General features: G+C 32.8%; 1 protein-coding gene across 1 annotated transcript in view; it reads left to right on the top strand.

Annotated features, from left to right (window-relative positions):
- Nucleotides 1-16,054, top strand: part of Trpgamma (Transient receptor potential cation channel gamma) — a 422,855-nt gene that overhangs the window by 368,761 nt on the left and 38,040 nt on the right. Inside the window, exons 12-13 of the mRNA XM_085958711.1 lie at nucleotides 11,256-11,389; nucleotides 15,734-15,869. Of these exons, the coding sequence (XP_085814837.1) occupies nucleotides 11,256-11,389; nucleotides 15,734-15,869 (270 nt within the window). The remainder of the gene's footprint in view (nucleotides 1-11,255; nucleotides 11,390-15,733; nucleotides 15,870-16,054) is intronic.

Genomic DNA, 16,054 nt, shown 5'->3' with positions numbered 1-16,054 from the left:
TTATTTTATCACTTCGAATTCATCACGTCATGTTTCTATTGTATTTTTTTCACTTTTAATACTTAATGGAAAGACACGAAATCATCAAAGTAAACATTGTAATATTATGTAAGTTATATCTTTATTATTCGTACTTATTTCACAAATTTTAAATACAAGACAGCTTTTATAATTAAGGCTATACCTCGGCTGAGGCATGGTCTAAAGAGATCATGACTAGGCGATGCGCGGATTGTGCAAATGACGCGAGCCGAACGAATTATAATTTGTCATAAAAATTCAACATGCGTCCTTTTTATGTTATGTTTATTATTATATTCGTAATAATAATAGTATATTCATTGACATGTTTTCTTTTTAGGTACTTGCGGAACGTTTTTTAGTCATCTTTACACGATTTCAGAATATATTCCCCCGACGTCATCACAAAACAAATTGACGTGCAAACAACTCGACTATCGCTCTCCGAATAGCAACGCGGCTGAAATTTCGTTCCACATACAGTTGAAAATTATTTGCCGTTTCACTTATGTACGCTCTTAATACACACACAATAACAGAATATATGAATTTGCGAGAGTACATAGATGTTTTATAAATATTGTGTTGTATGGAAAAATTACAAATAGGTAATAAAAGTATAACGTAGATCCTGTCCGACAAGAAGATCTAGGCAATAACCGGAAGTCGCCGGAGTCGAAGTGTGGTTAAAAGTAGGAGGGGCTTATTAGTTCACAGTTTTAACACGTGGACAACTCGTCGATAACCGGAAGTCGTTGCAGTCGAAGTTCGGGTAAAAGTAGGAGGGGCTTATTAGTTCTTGTTCGACAGTATTAAAGTGAAAAGTGAAATAATACTTCGGTTTTACGCCCATGATAGCCGAGAGAATAACATGTCGGCCTATAATGTCGTAGGTCTCGAGTTTGAATTCCGGATCTAGCAACAAAAAATCACATGTGATTTTTAATACATATGTTTTTAGACTCAGGAGTATGCACCTATTAAGTTGAACTGGTGGCTAACATCCATTTCTCGTAAAAACAAAAATATATTATTACAACCTCCACTCTGTGGAGATGATAATATTCTTAGGATCGGATATGATTTAAAAAAAAAATTCTGGATCCATTGAGAAAATAATAACTTTAAGTGTTTATAGTAGGAACTTTTTCTGTTACCTTCATCGATAACAACTGTTAATCTCTAGCGAAAAGATATGTTAAGAAAACGTTAATACAATCAATTGTAAGATTGAAAAATATTTATTATTAATTCATAATGATCCATTTGATATTGCCATCAATATCGATCTAAAATGGTGGTTCTGAGAAATTGATAATGCTGAATAGATGTTGCAATCAAGGAGGCATAGTGTGATTTGGTTTCCATATTTTGATAAAACATGTAAACATGACACGACACCACAAAAGGATTTTAGTATGTCTCAAAACAAAAGGGTAAAAAAATTAATGAAGTACTCGCTCTCTGAATTATTGACCAAAGCTGGCAGACGTTTGTCAACATTATTTATTTTATTGTTTATAAAAAAAGTTTATGTCTCAACAAAAGTTTACCGCCGCGATCTGATTAAGTTTACTTCATATTTTACGATCAGTTTAGTGTCCCCCGAATCAGGGATACTTTGACGAGTTCAGCGTTTATCAGTTTGTTGACTTATGACAGTTATTGCAACTGTCATAATTTTATTTTATTTCTTTTGAGAACCGATCCTATAAAGCTAGGTAAAGTTCTGAGGATTGAACAAAAATAAGTGCATCGGTACACGAATTGGGTAAATTGACTTTAAATTGCGATTTTAAAATTCACATGACTGTTTTCAATAATACCTAAATGATGTAATGTTCTCAAACGATCTTTTATTTTTATTTCAAGAATATGATATTGAATCTCTATAAATTCAATGATGGAGAGTGCCAATTTTAATGTATTAGTATTTTGAATTATTATTCATTATTCAAGCTAATTTCAATCAATTTTAACAGTTTCTACGTGTGCGTAGGTACTTGCAATATTGCATCCACAGATAATATTTTGAACAGAACCCAACCTGCGACAGACATAATATATAATAGATAATTGACAACTTTCTCATAGAAAATACATAGTGCCAACCACTAAAAACAAAAAACACGCGATTTTGACATGAGTCGAAAATGAATTGAAAACTGCTTCTAACTAGTTTTTAATAATATGTCACCTGTTCTAACTAAGTCATAAGCACCTCAAATGGCTATCGTTTTTCTTGAATTCATGGTAACTATTTTAATATACGTATGTTGTAGGTATAGTAATGATAGAGCAGTGTCTGCCAAACTGTGTGCCGCAAGAAGCCTCAGGTGTGCCGCGAAGAAAGAAGCCTCCAATCTGTTCATTTTAAATAATGCCTATACATTTAAATTTTCTTAAATTTTAAATAAATTCAACATTTACATATTCAAATAAATATTTTTCACTTCACTTTCACTGTGTGAAGATATGGTTTTTGATTTTAAGTGTTTGCTGCTTCATACTGAAGTACGTTGGCTCTCAAAAGGATAAGTACTATCACGATTAAAGTACCTACTATCGCAAAGAGGCGAGCAAAAATAATTTCTTTCTTCGATGATGAGAATACAGGTTATGATTTTCTTCACGAAAATAATTATTAGTGGCTGATAATACCATTTCTCAATGATGTTTTTGAAAAATTTAAACATTTTAAATTTACGCATGCAAGGAGCGAATGAAAATAGCATTACAATTACAGGAAAATTAAAATCTTTCGCTGACAAGATAGACCTGTGGACCAGAAAAGTTAAAAACTCACAGCTTGATTGCTTCCCAGGTGTAGACGCTTCTTCAAACAAATTTAAATTATTCCAGAAGTACAGAGGACATTAGAACTCTTTTCTGTATCATTTACCAAGTATTTTCCACCACTTGATTATCAAATAAAAAGCTCCAGTGGGTCATCAATCCATTCGCAAGATTCGACGGTAGACACCTGACACTAGCAAAGGAGGAAATTTAAATCGATATAAAAAACGACCCTGTGCATAAAGCCTCATTTTCTGAGCTAGAGTTGTCAGAATTTTGGGTATCGCTTAAGTCAATATCATCGATTTGCTATAACAGCAATTAAATCTCTGTTGCCGTTTGGATCGTCGTTTCTATGCAAATTTAGTTTTTCAGCGCTCGTGGAAATGAAATCAAAAAAACGAGAGCGGTTACAGATGGTAGATGAGGAGTTACGTGATTGTTTATCTAATTTAGAGCCACGTTTTGACAGAATTCTTTCTAAAATCAATTGCATCCTTTCTCACAAATAAAATTATTACCACCTATGTACATATTATTATATTGATAAAATATTAATATATTTAAAAAAAAAAAAAATTATTACCTACACTATGATTTCCTTTATTCATATTAATAAGAAGCATTTTCTTTTTAAGGCATTTTTATTTGGTGAGGCACGGAACAAATCCCATTCACCAGTGTGCCGTCAAGTAAAAAAGTTTGGCAGACACTGATAGAGAGACTGCCGTGAGTGACAGGTTGGACCCTGATTCTAGTGCTATAAAAACCCGTATGCTTTAGCTTGGAGCAAAATTATACCAAATTTATTTTTTATACCAAACTAATAATTTTAGGTAGTACCTACTGCCGACGATTTCTCATACATTATTGAGATAATGTATTATATTTTACATACTTATTGTTCCAAGCCCGAATTACCCATCATTTTCATCACTAATTAATATATTTTAATTAATTTTTTATTTCGGTTTTTGAGAATTTGCCAACCATTTGTTACATATTCGTGGGGTGATCGGGACGGTTGGCCGAAAGAAGCCAAGTAAGGGAACCCAGCTAGTAATATATCATTAAAGTGAATAATATATAATTATTATAAACTGTCACAAAGAAAGACAATAACAGACACCTAGAAGCTTATAATCCATGAGATTTCTAACCTTAAAAAAATGAATGACGCATGAAGAAGAAAAAGAAGTACGTTTGTTGAAAGCTATCTCAGAGACATTCCGACCAATAATGTATAGTATTAACACTATATTATTTTCCATGCCCTTTTCATTGAAAAAAAATACATGTCTTTATTGATTAAACGCATAATTTAAATTGTTTAGCCAAATACTATATCAGGTGTGGTTATTTATTTGAAAAAAATACATGGATTACATATTTCTAAGTGGCAAATTTATAAACTTATATCAGTTCAATCATGCTTGGAATATATTGACGTTTTTGACAAAACAGCAAACAAAAATACCGATCGATTTAAATATGTGCAGCATTTATATGTATGTGTAATATATGTATAATACTACCGAATGTCTTGTCGGTATTATATTATTTTACAACGTTTTTCTTAGCTCGTATTCTTGCAATCGATTTTTAACTAACTTCCCGACTAGCTAGACATTTGAAACTTTTATAATATATCAGAACACGGTGCCAATGCATTTTTTAATACTTTTAGCCATCTTTAAGTAGAATTGAATTCATTTTCAGTTAATTCTGTTTTGTATTGTATCTTGCAATCGATTTTTGACTAACTTCCCGACTAGCTAGAATTTGAAACTGATAGAATATATCAGAACACGATGCCAATGCATTTTTATTACTTTTAACCATCTTTAAGTAGAATTGAATTCATTTTCAGTTGATTCTGTTTTGTATGAAAAGTTATTTTGACACCATTGCAGGGGTCTGGGGTCAGCAACTAAATTATTAATATATACGTGCGTTACTATGGAAATCAATATGACATGTCAAGTACATTTTTTTTGATCGTTTAAGCTAGTCGAGTCAAGTTTATATGGTTCAACAGAATTTAAAAACGTTGTATATAAAAAGTTCTTTTTATCTTGTAATTATTGTTTTTGTTTTTTTTTGCGTTCTAGTGTCATCTTTCTCTTGAGGATTCGTGCAATTGCACGGTTGGCAACTTTCGTTTATATATATATATATTGTAACTGGAAAACTTTCCAACAATAAAAAATAAAATTGCACTCGCGAGACCGCTAAATCAACCAACTTTTTTTTCGAAAAGTAAATTTATTAGCTGTATTAAGTTTTTTAAAAAGTTATCCGAAAAACCCACAACAGTCAAACTATAACAATACCATACACCTCCTTAAATGATTCTATTTTTCGTTATAGTGTCACCATGGAGAGTTTAGGTCAGTGAATCATAACCTTTTACCAGTTTATTTAATTATTGTTCACGGACCGCACAAAGCGTATCTGTCACATGTAGGGATTGCAATACCGAATAAAAATATCAATACCGGTTTTTCTGTACTTCTTATACATTAGTAAGTAAGGAAGTAGGTGCTTATCAATAAATATAGCTATTAAAATCTTTTTAAAATATTATTTTATAGCAAAAATCTACATACCTACATTTATTATGTTGACATTTAAAAATATATATTGATCATAATTGTAGAACTAGTGATTTTTTACAAATAATTTGAATATATTGATAATTTAAATTCAAAATTTCATCAAGTGCAAATAAGTTCGGCTGCAGGAAAAGCTTCTTAAATTCAACGCTTGTACAGTCATCAATAATTATAGAATAATTGAACATTTTTGTCACGGATGTTTTCTATTTCGAAATAATGTTTTATATGAAATATATGAAATTTGTTTTATTATTTTTTCACCTCTGTTGGATTCACTCAATATATTTATTTACATTTTAGCAGCACATAACTTATAATTCATCTTCAAAAATGTAAACGAGTGTGCTTTCTTAATACCGAAAATTCCGGTATTTTGGATTTTTAAAACCGGTATTGATAAATACTCTAATACCGGTTTTGAAATACCGGTATTACAATCTTTAGTCACATGTTATAATCTGTCAATGCTGCTCTAGCTTTCGGTAACGTATTACTTTGACGCAGAAAGGGAACGAATAATATTGTCTATTAAAATCACAATTCGATACACATTATAATATGAACCTTACACCAAACTATAGCCAAGGCATTATAGCCCTAAATTAACTACAGCTTTATATTATATATTATGTCAATGGTAATTTTATTGTTGCAGCACAATAATCCCTGAAAATCATTATAATTGAGGAACGAAAGCATTTGACTCAAAATCTAGTCTGGGGGGGTATGCAACGATTTTTCGCATATTTTGTTTAGTCGATGGGGTGCAATAATCTGCATAGCTTTTCCGAAGTAAGTTTGTACACATCAATAATTGAGGATTTTGGTTTCAAAAAAAGTAACCCTCTCCATATTTCGCCGAGATAATTGCAAAAAAACCATCAAGCACATCTTCTCTGACCATTCCCAATCCTAATAAGATCATATTATAGGCCTCCACAGAGTGGAAGTTTGTAATAATAAATGTCAGCCACTTTCTCAGCCTATTAGTTCCATACTCTGACACCAAACACAAATTGAAAAACAATATGTGTATTTGCCAGACTCAGGATTCGAACCTGAGACCCACAACATTATAAATCGACGCGTAATAGAACATTTTCTTTTTTTAAATATAATAAACAATTAGAAATAGCGAATACGGAAATAAATTGTCCTCAGCGTCATTTAAGTTAATAAAAAAACATGTTTCAAGTAAGTCGTAAAATATAAAAAAGTGGCCGCTTTGCGATCATCCTCCGATTTAATTCTATCGTATTAAGTAAAAAAGCTGGATTTGATATTTTATCTATATACATTCAATAAAAAAATACATATAGAATAAGAATCAAGTCTCACAAAAAGTAAAAATAGAGGTTAAAGACTTTGAAAATAACAACTACGTCGACTTCTTCGTTGGTTTTTTGTAACTAGTATTTTGTATCTACAATAATGGATACTCGTACAGTTCAACTATTCGTAAATCCGTTTCCGGAAAACAAGCTTCCGCATGTATGTCTATTGGCTATCATTCGATTACGTGATTCATGTAGTGGTCCGAAAGGAGCATTAAACCTATCACACAGTAATGTGATGGGGTGATAGGGTAGTTGTGAGGGTGGGTGGCAAGCGATGCAATCGCTAAAAATCAACTGGGAATATTTCAGTGCTCATTTCTAACATTCTCACGGCATTATAACTTCAGGTATAGTATCTTTCATTGACTATAAAATGACTTTGTGTTGAAGCAAGATATAGATTATCACGTTTGAAACTCGTGACTAAGTCAGATTACATGCGGTGATATTTTTAATTTTAATGAATTCGAAATTTACTATGCACACATTGTATTTACGTCACGCGTTTCGTTTACAGTGGAATAATGAATTATTGCTCTGACTAAAAATTGTTGTAGTGCTGAGATTTACGTCACACATCTTCTTGGACTGTGGCGTTACAACCCTAGCTAGATCACGGTCACCTCCACAGAACATATGATAAATAAAATTCCTATAGGCTATATACCAATATAGTAAAGTTTGACGCAGGGTTTTGAATGTGTGAGTGTCCTACGAAAATGAACCACGCATTATAGATGAGCATCAATGCATAAACCGAGAGCAGTTGTCGGTATTCGACGTATGACGTATTCTTGACACGTGTTTAAATTTATCCCGTATTCTTCCTTACTCGAGATCGGTTGCCTACTTCTCCTTAACCATTAGGTATTTCAGTTCCCAATATTTCTGAGTTCCCTGGTCACCTCAATAAATTTACAAAAATATGCTCGATCTTTCGCTCTCAGGTACGTATTCCTATATATTTACTATCAAATCACCAAAACTCGAATCCAATGGATGCAGGATCGTTTTTTTTGCTAGTAGTTAATATTGTGTAAGTACCCAATATTTATTACAACGTTTTTATTAGGTCGTATTCTTATTTATCCGGTGGTTGTTTATCCAGTACAAATCTTGCAATTGATTTTTAACTAACTTCCCGACTAGCTAGACATTTTAAACTTTTATAATATATCAGAACACGATGCCAATGCATTTTTTAATACTTTTAGCCATCTTTAAGTAGAATTGAATTCATCTTCAGTTAATTCTGTTTTGTATGAAAAGTTATTTTGGAAGAAATTCGTTAAAAGTAAAACACTATTATTGGTTGCTAGGGGTCTGGGGTCCTAGCAACTAAATTATTAATATATACGTGCGTTATTATTATGTCAAAATGACATTTCAGTATTCTATATTTAGTCAGTATTTCTATCAAGTACAAATTTTTTTGATCGTTTAAGCTAGTCAAGTCAAGTTTATATGATGCAACAGAAACTTTAAAAACGTTGTATATAAAAAGTTATTTTTATCTTGTAATTATATATTTTTACTTTCAGTTTCGTTTATGAAATATCGACATTGCATTGCTAAAAAATTACCATCCGACGACGATTTAATGATTTAATAGATAATGGATTCCAACTGATTCCCCTAATAAATTATTTATTTGAAATGCCGTCTAAGTATACGCCCGTACATTCACGTAGGCATATGGCGTATACTAAGTTGCGGAAGAAATCGCTGGTTTGGAATAATCACATCTCGTTTGGAAATAAATCTCTAAGTGGCTAGCATATTTCGCCCATCGAAATAATTCATTTTGTTCGTAAACTTTGAATAATAATAAATTCAATGCTGCTAGCAACTCGCAGCAGTTGTAATTAAAGTACATATTCATAATTATTATTATATAATCTATATAAACACTAAATATTACTTAGAGACATGTATTTTAACGCAGAGTAAGTTATGAACGCAATATTATAGCAAAAGCTATGATAATCAATAATTAGCAATACAGAATAATTATGACAGATGATATCATTTATCTAATGAAATATGTCAGTTGGTAGAACGATATACTTCATTAGGATGATTACCTAATGCTAAATTCATATATCACGCCCGTAAGCGACTGATTGAATCGAAAATACTGCGCTGAAGAAACATTTTATCTACAAAACCATATTATTTTCACAGCCTTGGACGTAAAGTCAAAACAAGAGGAATTAACAGTATTTGAGAGAAAAAATAGTAATTAATTTTTTTTAAATCCATACCTGGAAAATGAACTTGCAGAATAAAGACGAACCATGCGTTTCATAACCTAAATGTCCTAAATGAATAGCAAACGATCGATTGATTATGTAAGTTGCAAAGTCATATTATTTAATGAATATTAAACGCAAAGATCCCAAGCATCATGAACCACTTGTTAATCTACAATCGTGACTGAAAGGTTGACTGCGAATGACGTAGATTGACTATAGCACTGGTGCATAAACGCGGCCCAAAATAACAAGTACTTCATCACCAAATTTTTCATTGATTATGATAAAAATCTGTGTTCGATATGTTAACAAACTATGCAGTAGCAACGGTATATAATCTGAATCGTCACTAATAGAAAACTTAGCAAAGACTTAGCAAACGATGTATCAGCCTTCCAGGAAAAACTTAAATTATTGTTTCATTTACAGCTGAAAGAAAATAAATTGTGCCACTTTATGCACTGGAAAGAAATGTTTCTCTCACATGGCATTGATTCCAGCCAGAAGTATACTAGCCACATCATCCGAATTCACAAATCTTTTGAAAGGATATTTTGTGATTTTAATCGTAACCAATACTTGTGTAAGACATTTTTGCCAACCCCTTCTCAGTATCCATCAACGAGGCCGATTCATCATTGCAGCTAGAGTTGATCGATTTGCAGAAAAACGACCAATTGAGATCGAAATATCAGGAAGGCGATCTGCAGAATTTTTACAAACATCTTCCTGAAGAGCAGTTTCCCGCCCTACGTAATAATGCTGCACTTTATGCAAATCTTTTTGGAAGCACCTACATTTGCGAGCAAGCGTTTTCTTTATTAAAACTAAACACGTCTCAGCACAGAAATTGTTTGAACAATGATAACCTCAGTGCTGTACTGAGGATAGAAATTATAAACAAGAAACCCGACGTCAAAATGCTTGCTGCCAGTATGCAATGTCAGAAATACTAAGTTCCATCGATCGTGCAAATATGCATGCAATGCGGAGTGGAGAGTGTTGCTGATAAAATTATGTAACTATTAAATTAAAAATAAAACATAAAATGTATATCTCATCTAGTATAATATATCATTATTTTTCAACACTTTTAACCTTTGCGGCCCGTGAAAAAATAGAAAATGGATAAATTGGCCCTTCTTTCAAAAAGCTTGTGCACCACTGGACTATAGAGTAGAATTAGGATGAAATAAATAGATAGGTAAATTATAGAAGATAACTCCTGTTTTGGGATGTAGAAGAATATTAAATTCATATGGATTTTTTTTCGTCATAATTATTCAGACTTTAATCGTTTTCTCAATATAATATAATTTATAGTTACCTACTAAAACTCAAATAAGTATTTCATTATTTTTGTATTGAATGAAGCTTTTTTTACAAATTCCGTGGGTTTGATGGGCATAGACTCAGATAATTTAATAAAAATACATATTATACCTGGTACTTTCACTATCCAGCTTCTATTGGCAGTATTGTATTATGTAGTGACTAAAAGTATTAACATTTTGGTATAATAAAGCACCAATGGAATAATAATGCACTTTCAAAAACTCCATATGACTTTTCAGAGACATGGTTTGAATATTTGTCATAATAAATCAGGCATCTTTCGCGCAGAACAGAGCTTAGATTACTACTTTTTTATTATGTTATGTTTTATCCGTTATCGACTGCGGGTGTATGGTAGTGATTAAAGTTGGATTTAAATATCTGCATAATACAACAATCTGAAATATTTGTGTGCCGCCTCTACTACTCTATGACAACATCTTCATGGCTATGTGTTAAAATTGTGAACTAACATGCTCCTCCCATTTTTAACCGCACTTCCATTATGAACTAACAAGCTCCTCCCATTTACAAGACAACAGCGCCTTCATTCACGTAGCCAAGAAGATGTTGTCGTACAATAATAATTATGAGTAGTATGACCATTGACACGTTTAACATAACGCACGGAGATAAAATATCGTATAACTGACGTATAAAGCGCCCGCGGTTGCAGAGCTCTAACGTGGCGGATTATAAAGTCGTGGGTTCAAACCCCGTAGAGTAAAAAATATAACATTATACAGACGTTACTCCAGCCATGTTTGTGGAGCCTCCTTTCTGCTAAATTAATGAATAGTCCGAAATCACCCTTTAATTGGCCAATTGAATTTCATCCAAGTGCATCGTACAAATTACATGTAACTCATAGTTGTTTTCTATTTTTTTTTCAGTTCGTTAAAGCTGGTTTACATTTTTTCTGTGAACCCCCACCTCGGACCTTTGCAAGTGTCACTCTCCAGAATGGTAATGGACATCATGAAGTTTTTCTTCTTGTACGTGCTCGTGCTTTTTGCCTTTTCGTGTGGTAAGTGAAAAAATCTGTCTTTCCCAGCAATAATATTCCTATGTTTAGTTGCAAGTCATATCATTCGTGTGTGTATTAGGCGACTTATATTCAATTTAGATACACAAATCAATAGTTTGTTGGTGTATTTGTGAGCATGACTTTGTAAATTAATACTACCTTAGCAGAAATTGTCATCATTCATATCCTCTTATAATTTATAACCATGGAACGCCTTTTTTCATTGAAAATTTACCCCTATTGAGTAACTGAGATCTATTATTAAACATCATGGGTAAATTATATTTTATGAAAAAATTTGATATGTGCATTAATATAAATATGTAAATTTGGTATATTACTATAATTTTATTAATAGGTACATACTTTTTTAAGAAATAAATAAATTGTATTAGATAGTTTTAGGGATTAAATTATGTTAATTAAAATTAAGTACAATAGTAGATAGTAGGCACTTGATCCACATAATTTCATAACAATCAGAAACGGTTTTGTTCGTTAGAAGGACATTAATTTGCAACTGAGCAATAGTCAATGAGCAATTTATTTATCAAAATTTTTACGGTATTTATCAGGATATGAAAACGTATACAATATTTTCTGTTATTCTAAGTCAATTTAATTGTCCTAGCTTCGGAGAAGAAATTAATAAATTTTAGTTTGATCCATATAAATAAATATCATTACATAATAATATTGTTGTCACTTTGAATTAAAATGACAAAAAAATATAAATGTATTAAATTAACTGTGATTTTCTTTGACGCAGATGACGTATTCGATTTCTCACAGAGCTTGACAGTTGAAATCAGTCATTAAATAATTATACCTAAATCCTAAAAACATGCCCATTTCTTAAAAATGAAGTGCAAAAGCATAACATATTAATCTCTGCAAATAGATACGAACTTTTGTACAACAAAAAATTATAGCCATATTCAATAATAATTGGATAAGGAAGAGATACGTTGCTATTTCTATGTACGTTAATAATTGGAATGTATAGTTTTTATTTTATTGTTTATTGTGGGGAGTGTCATAATCTGTCAGTGGCTCGGGCCTCAAAGTCACTAAAATCCGACACTGTGTTAAATACAAAACGTTTAGCGTAAAAAAAATACAGTGACATTTTATTTTTCTCATATTATTGTATTGCCTTTATACAATAGTGTTCTTTTTGTTGATTTTAAAATATTATGTAAGCTTTATACTGTAGTTTCAGTATAAAATCACTTGTCTGCCTTTTGTTCTCAGGCCGTAAACCGAAAGCCAATTTTATTAAAACCGTAGTTATATTTCCACGTGCATAACAATTTTATTATCACAACAGCTTTGGTTCATTTGCAAGTGCTTTGACCTCATAATAATAAAAGCACAGTAATGCATACAGAACTTATAAAAGCTCCGCGCAACACGAAGCTTGCAAGTCACGCGATATTTTGCAATTCATTCACTCGGCCACAAGAGTAACGATCATTATAATATATTCCGCTTAATGATTTTGAATTATATTATCTTTCTAATGCATTGCCTTTCATCATCATCATTACAAGCGCAATGACCAGAATTAGGTACCGTTTTTCCAGTAGTCACTTTTAAATCACAAACCAATCACTTGGCAATAATTATTAATTCTGGCTGCACAATTACTCTGATTACCGGTTCATTTCATTACTCAGCCAGGGAATTCTTTTAAGTTTTATCAACTGAACTGCCTTGGAAACTTCATATACACTTTAAAATCAACTCAGCCAGAGAATACTGAAATAATGGGAAGTTAGTTACCTTATGGGTGTAGTCGAGTATGGATTAATATAGGATAAACTTAAACACATGTAAAATAATATGTTATTTTCAATAGTTACGTTTATAGGCATAAAAGTTTGTCACTCTACAGAAACGTGCATTCAAATTTGGTAATATTTGAGGACATTCCGGAAGCTTTGTATTTCAAACACTTTAAGTCATAAACAAAAATAATTATTAGACAAAGTCATATGCAATATTTCTATATTATTCATCTGTTATGAGAGCTCATCGTTCAATGATGGTTTCCCTTGTGTGTAATGTGTGTATTTTTCACAATCTTGAGTGTAAAAAAACTAATCAAATAATATTTTTTGAATCTTGGCAACATAACTATTGCTACAATATTTAACACTTACGGTGGTTTATCGCATAGAAAACATTTTTGCAATGGGGTCTCCAAACCTGCCATAGGTATCGGACTTATCGTAATCGGATTATTCGTGTAGCTAAAGCCGCCAATGTCAGCATGATTTATAAATCAGCGGTTATAAGTGAGCAACCATATTTCAATTCCAATCCACCAAAATACAAAATATATTTTTTCCGGTTACGGTTACAAGTAGGTATACCACAATAAAAATGTTGAAATTCCATGAAGTGTATGTATGGCAAAATTGCAAAGGGCTCTCTCTTGTTCTAGTCAATCTGTGTTAAAATTTAAGTTTCACATTCGCGAGATATTTATTCGAATATTATCCACGAGTGACCTTCGCGTTACATTATTCAAAGTTGACTCCGGGGTCGATTTTAGGAGTCTATCCTCTGTGAGCCCCCTGGGGACTCGTTACGCCGACCCTTTTGCATCACATACTGTTTCGGTTTTTGATCCGACCTTTCGCGATGAAAGGGGTCCGCGTTTCGATATTATTATTTCGTTTGCCGGGAAACACAAAAATATATTACGAACACCGCGCACAGAGAACATAGCCAAACGTCTGGATTTGGCGGTCACTTTTCGGATTTCCAGTTTTCCGATAATATTACCAGCCGGTATTGATCGTCGCGTTGATATGTTAAAACCTTTATGGAAATATAAAAGCCTAGAATGTTATTTTCTTCACCATTATTTTATCTTAAATTTGGTAATACCTACCTACAATAATATTAATGTAACTTATCATCATCGTCATGACTATCAAACGTAATCGAAGGCCTACGTAGTAGAGCAGGGGTCTTGATCACAAAAGACTGGTCGATGACTGGACTATACGAATAGCCGATGACGACTTGTTCACAGTCCGAATTTAAGGGGTCTACGAATCGGCGTAGCACCTAAGTACTTCCGAGCGTGTACGACACTACGCGACAAGCTGAAGCTTGTAAAACTGATACAGAATGTAGACGGATTCAGAGACCAGACCAGCGTGGTGACTGGATCTGAATTCTCCCAAAAGACGACTGGTCGATGACCGGTCATCGACCAGTCACCCGTTCTTAGTGTGGTGACTGGATCCGAATTCTCCCAAAAGACGACTTATCGCACAGTATCATACTTAAAAATGTATTATATTTTATATATTAACCAACAAAATACCACAATAATTGCCGCTCAAACATCAAACAATGCGTAAAACGTATGCAAGATTTCGGCGTGGAATGTAGTAATCTGGCACATCAGACATCATCCATAACATATGTGTAGTGTATTCATGGCCTCCACATCCTGAAGCGGGCCCCCAGGCTAGGATCTTTGGCGGGCCTCTATACCTATCGCTAAAGATAAAGCGTTACCTTACTTTGAAAAGGTTCTAACTGACATTTTGGCCTAAAATGACTTTTTGGTGTGAAAAGGTTCCATTAGCCATATTCTATCATATACGTTCATTTCAGAGTCATCTATTGTGAAATGTGGGAATTAGCAGTATGCCGGAGTTCTATCTACATGTCTTTTTATATTGAAAATATGACCATTCCAAATTTCAAACGCTCATAGCTCAAAACATGGTCAAGTAATTTGAAACTTGAAACGAAATTTGAAACACTGACAGGCGACATTCTTTTAATATTAGAGAGAATTTTTAATGTGTGTTTATATCACTTATCTGGTCGACTCGCCACGCCGGGCCCTTCCTGAGCCCGGGCCCCCAGACTAGAGCCCTGCCAGCCCCCCCTTTGTTGGGGCCATGAGTGTATTTGTTCGGCGTACAAGGTCGAATGTTAACTTTTGTCATTATACGTTGGAATATTTTATAAATTGAAAGTTACGACCGTTTATACATTTGAAGCCAAAAACGCTGTTCTGACCTATATATTTCTAAAAAATATTATACTTTATCGATAATTAGCCACTGTGCAATAAAACAATAAAAGCACTTACTTAATATTCACAGCTAAATTTTTCAGTATGATAATATTATAATATAAGTAATATAATATAATGTAAATGATATTTTTCACCTTGGGTCTTAAATTTTATTCTTTGAGGACTTTTGACATCGGATATTTTTAATGAGATTTTTATGAGAAATGGTTGTTAACTATTTTCTTAACCTATTAGTAACATATTGTAAGTAATTCCTTGTATTTTCTTTGCAGGTTTAAATCAGCTATTATGGTACTATGCAGACATGGAAAAGAAAAGGTGTCCCTCGGCCGGCTCGCAACATTCGGGCGATTCTACAACGACATCCACAGATCCAAACGCATGTACTGTTTGGAGAAGATTTGCAAAGTAAGAAATGTATTAGGTATATAAATTATTAAAAAAAAAAAAAACTTTTTAAGTTTTGCGTTAGTCGAATAACCACAGGTTAAGCATCATAAACCAGTCAACAAAGGGTGCGTAAATCGTCTACATCAGAAACAATAGGGTAAACCGGAGTTATTCAAATCCGTGTGCAGAAATTTGTACGTATG

This window comes from Rhyacophila brunnea, unplaced genomic scaffold (assembly GCF_057557595.1).
Source record: "Rhyacophila brunnea isolate RB1 unplaced genomic scaffold, BYU_Rbru_1.0 scaffold_8, whole genome shotgun sequence".
Classification (NCBI taxonomy): Eukaryota; Metazoa; Arthropoda; class Insecta; order Trichoptera; family Rhyacophilidae; genus Rhyacophila; species Rhyacophila brunnea.
This window is presented reverse-complemented; position numbering and strand designations above follow the sequence as displayed.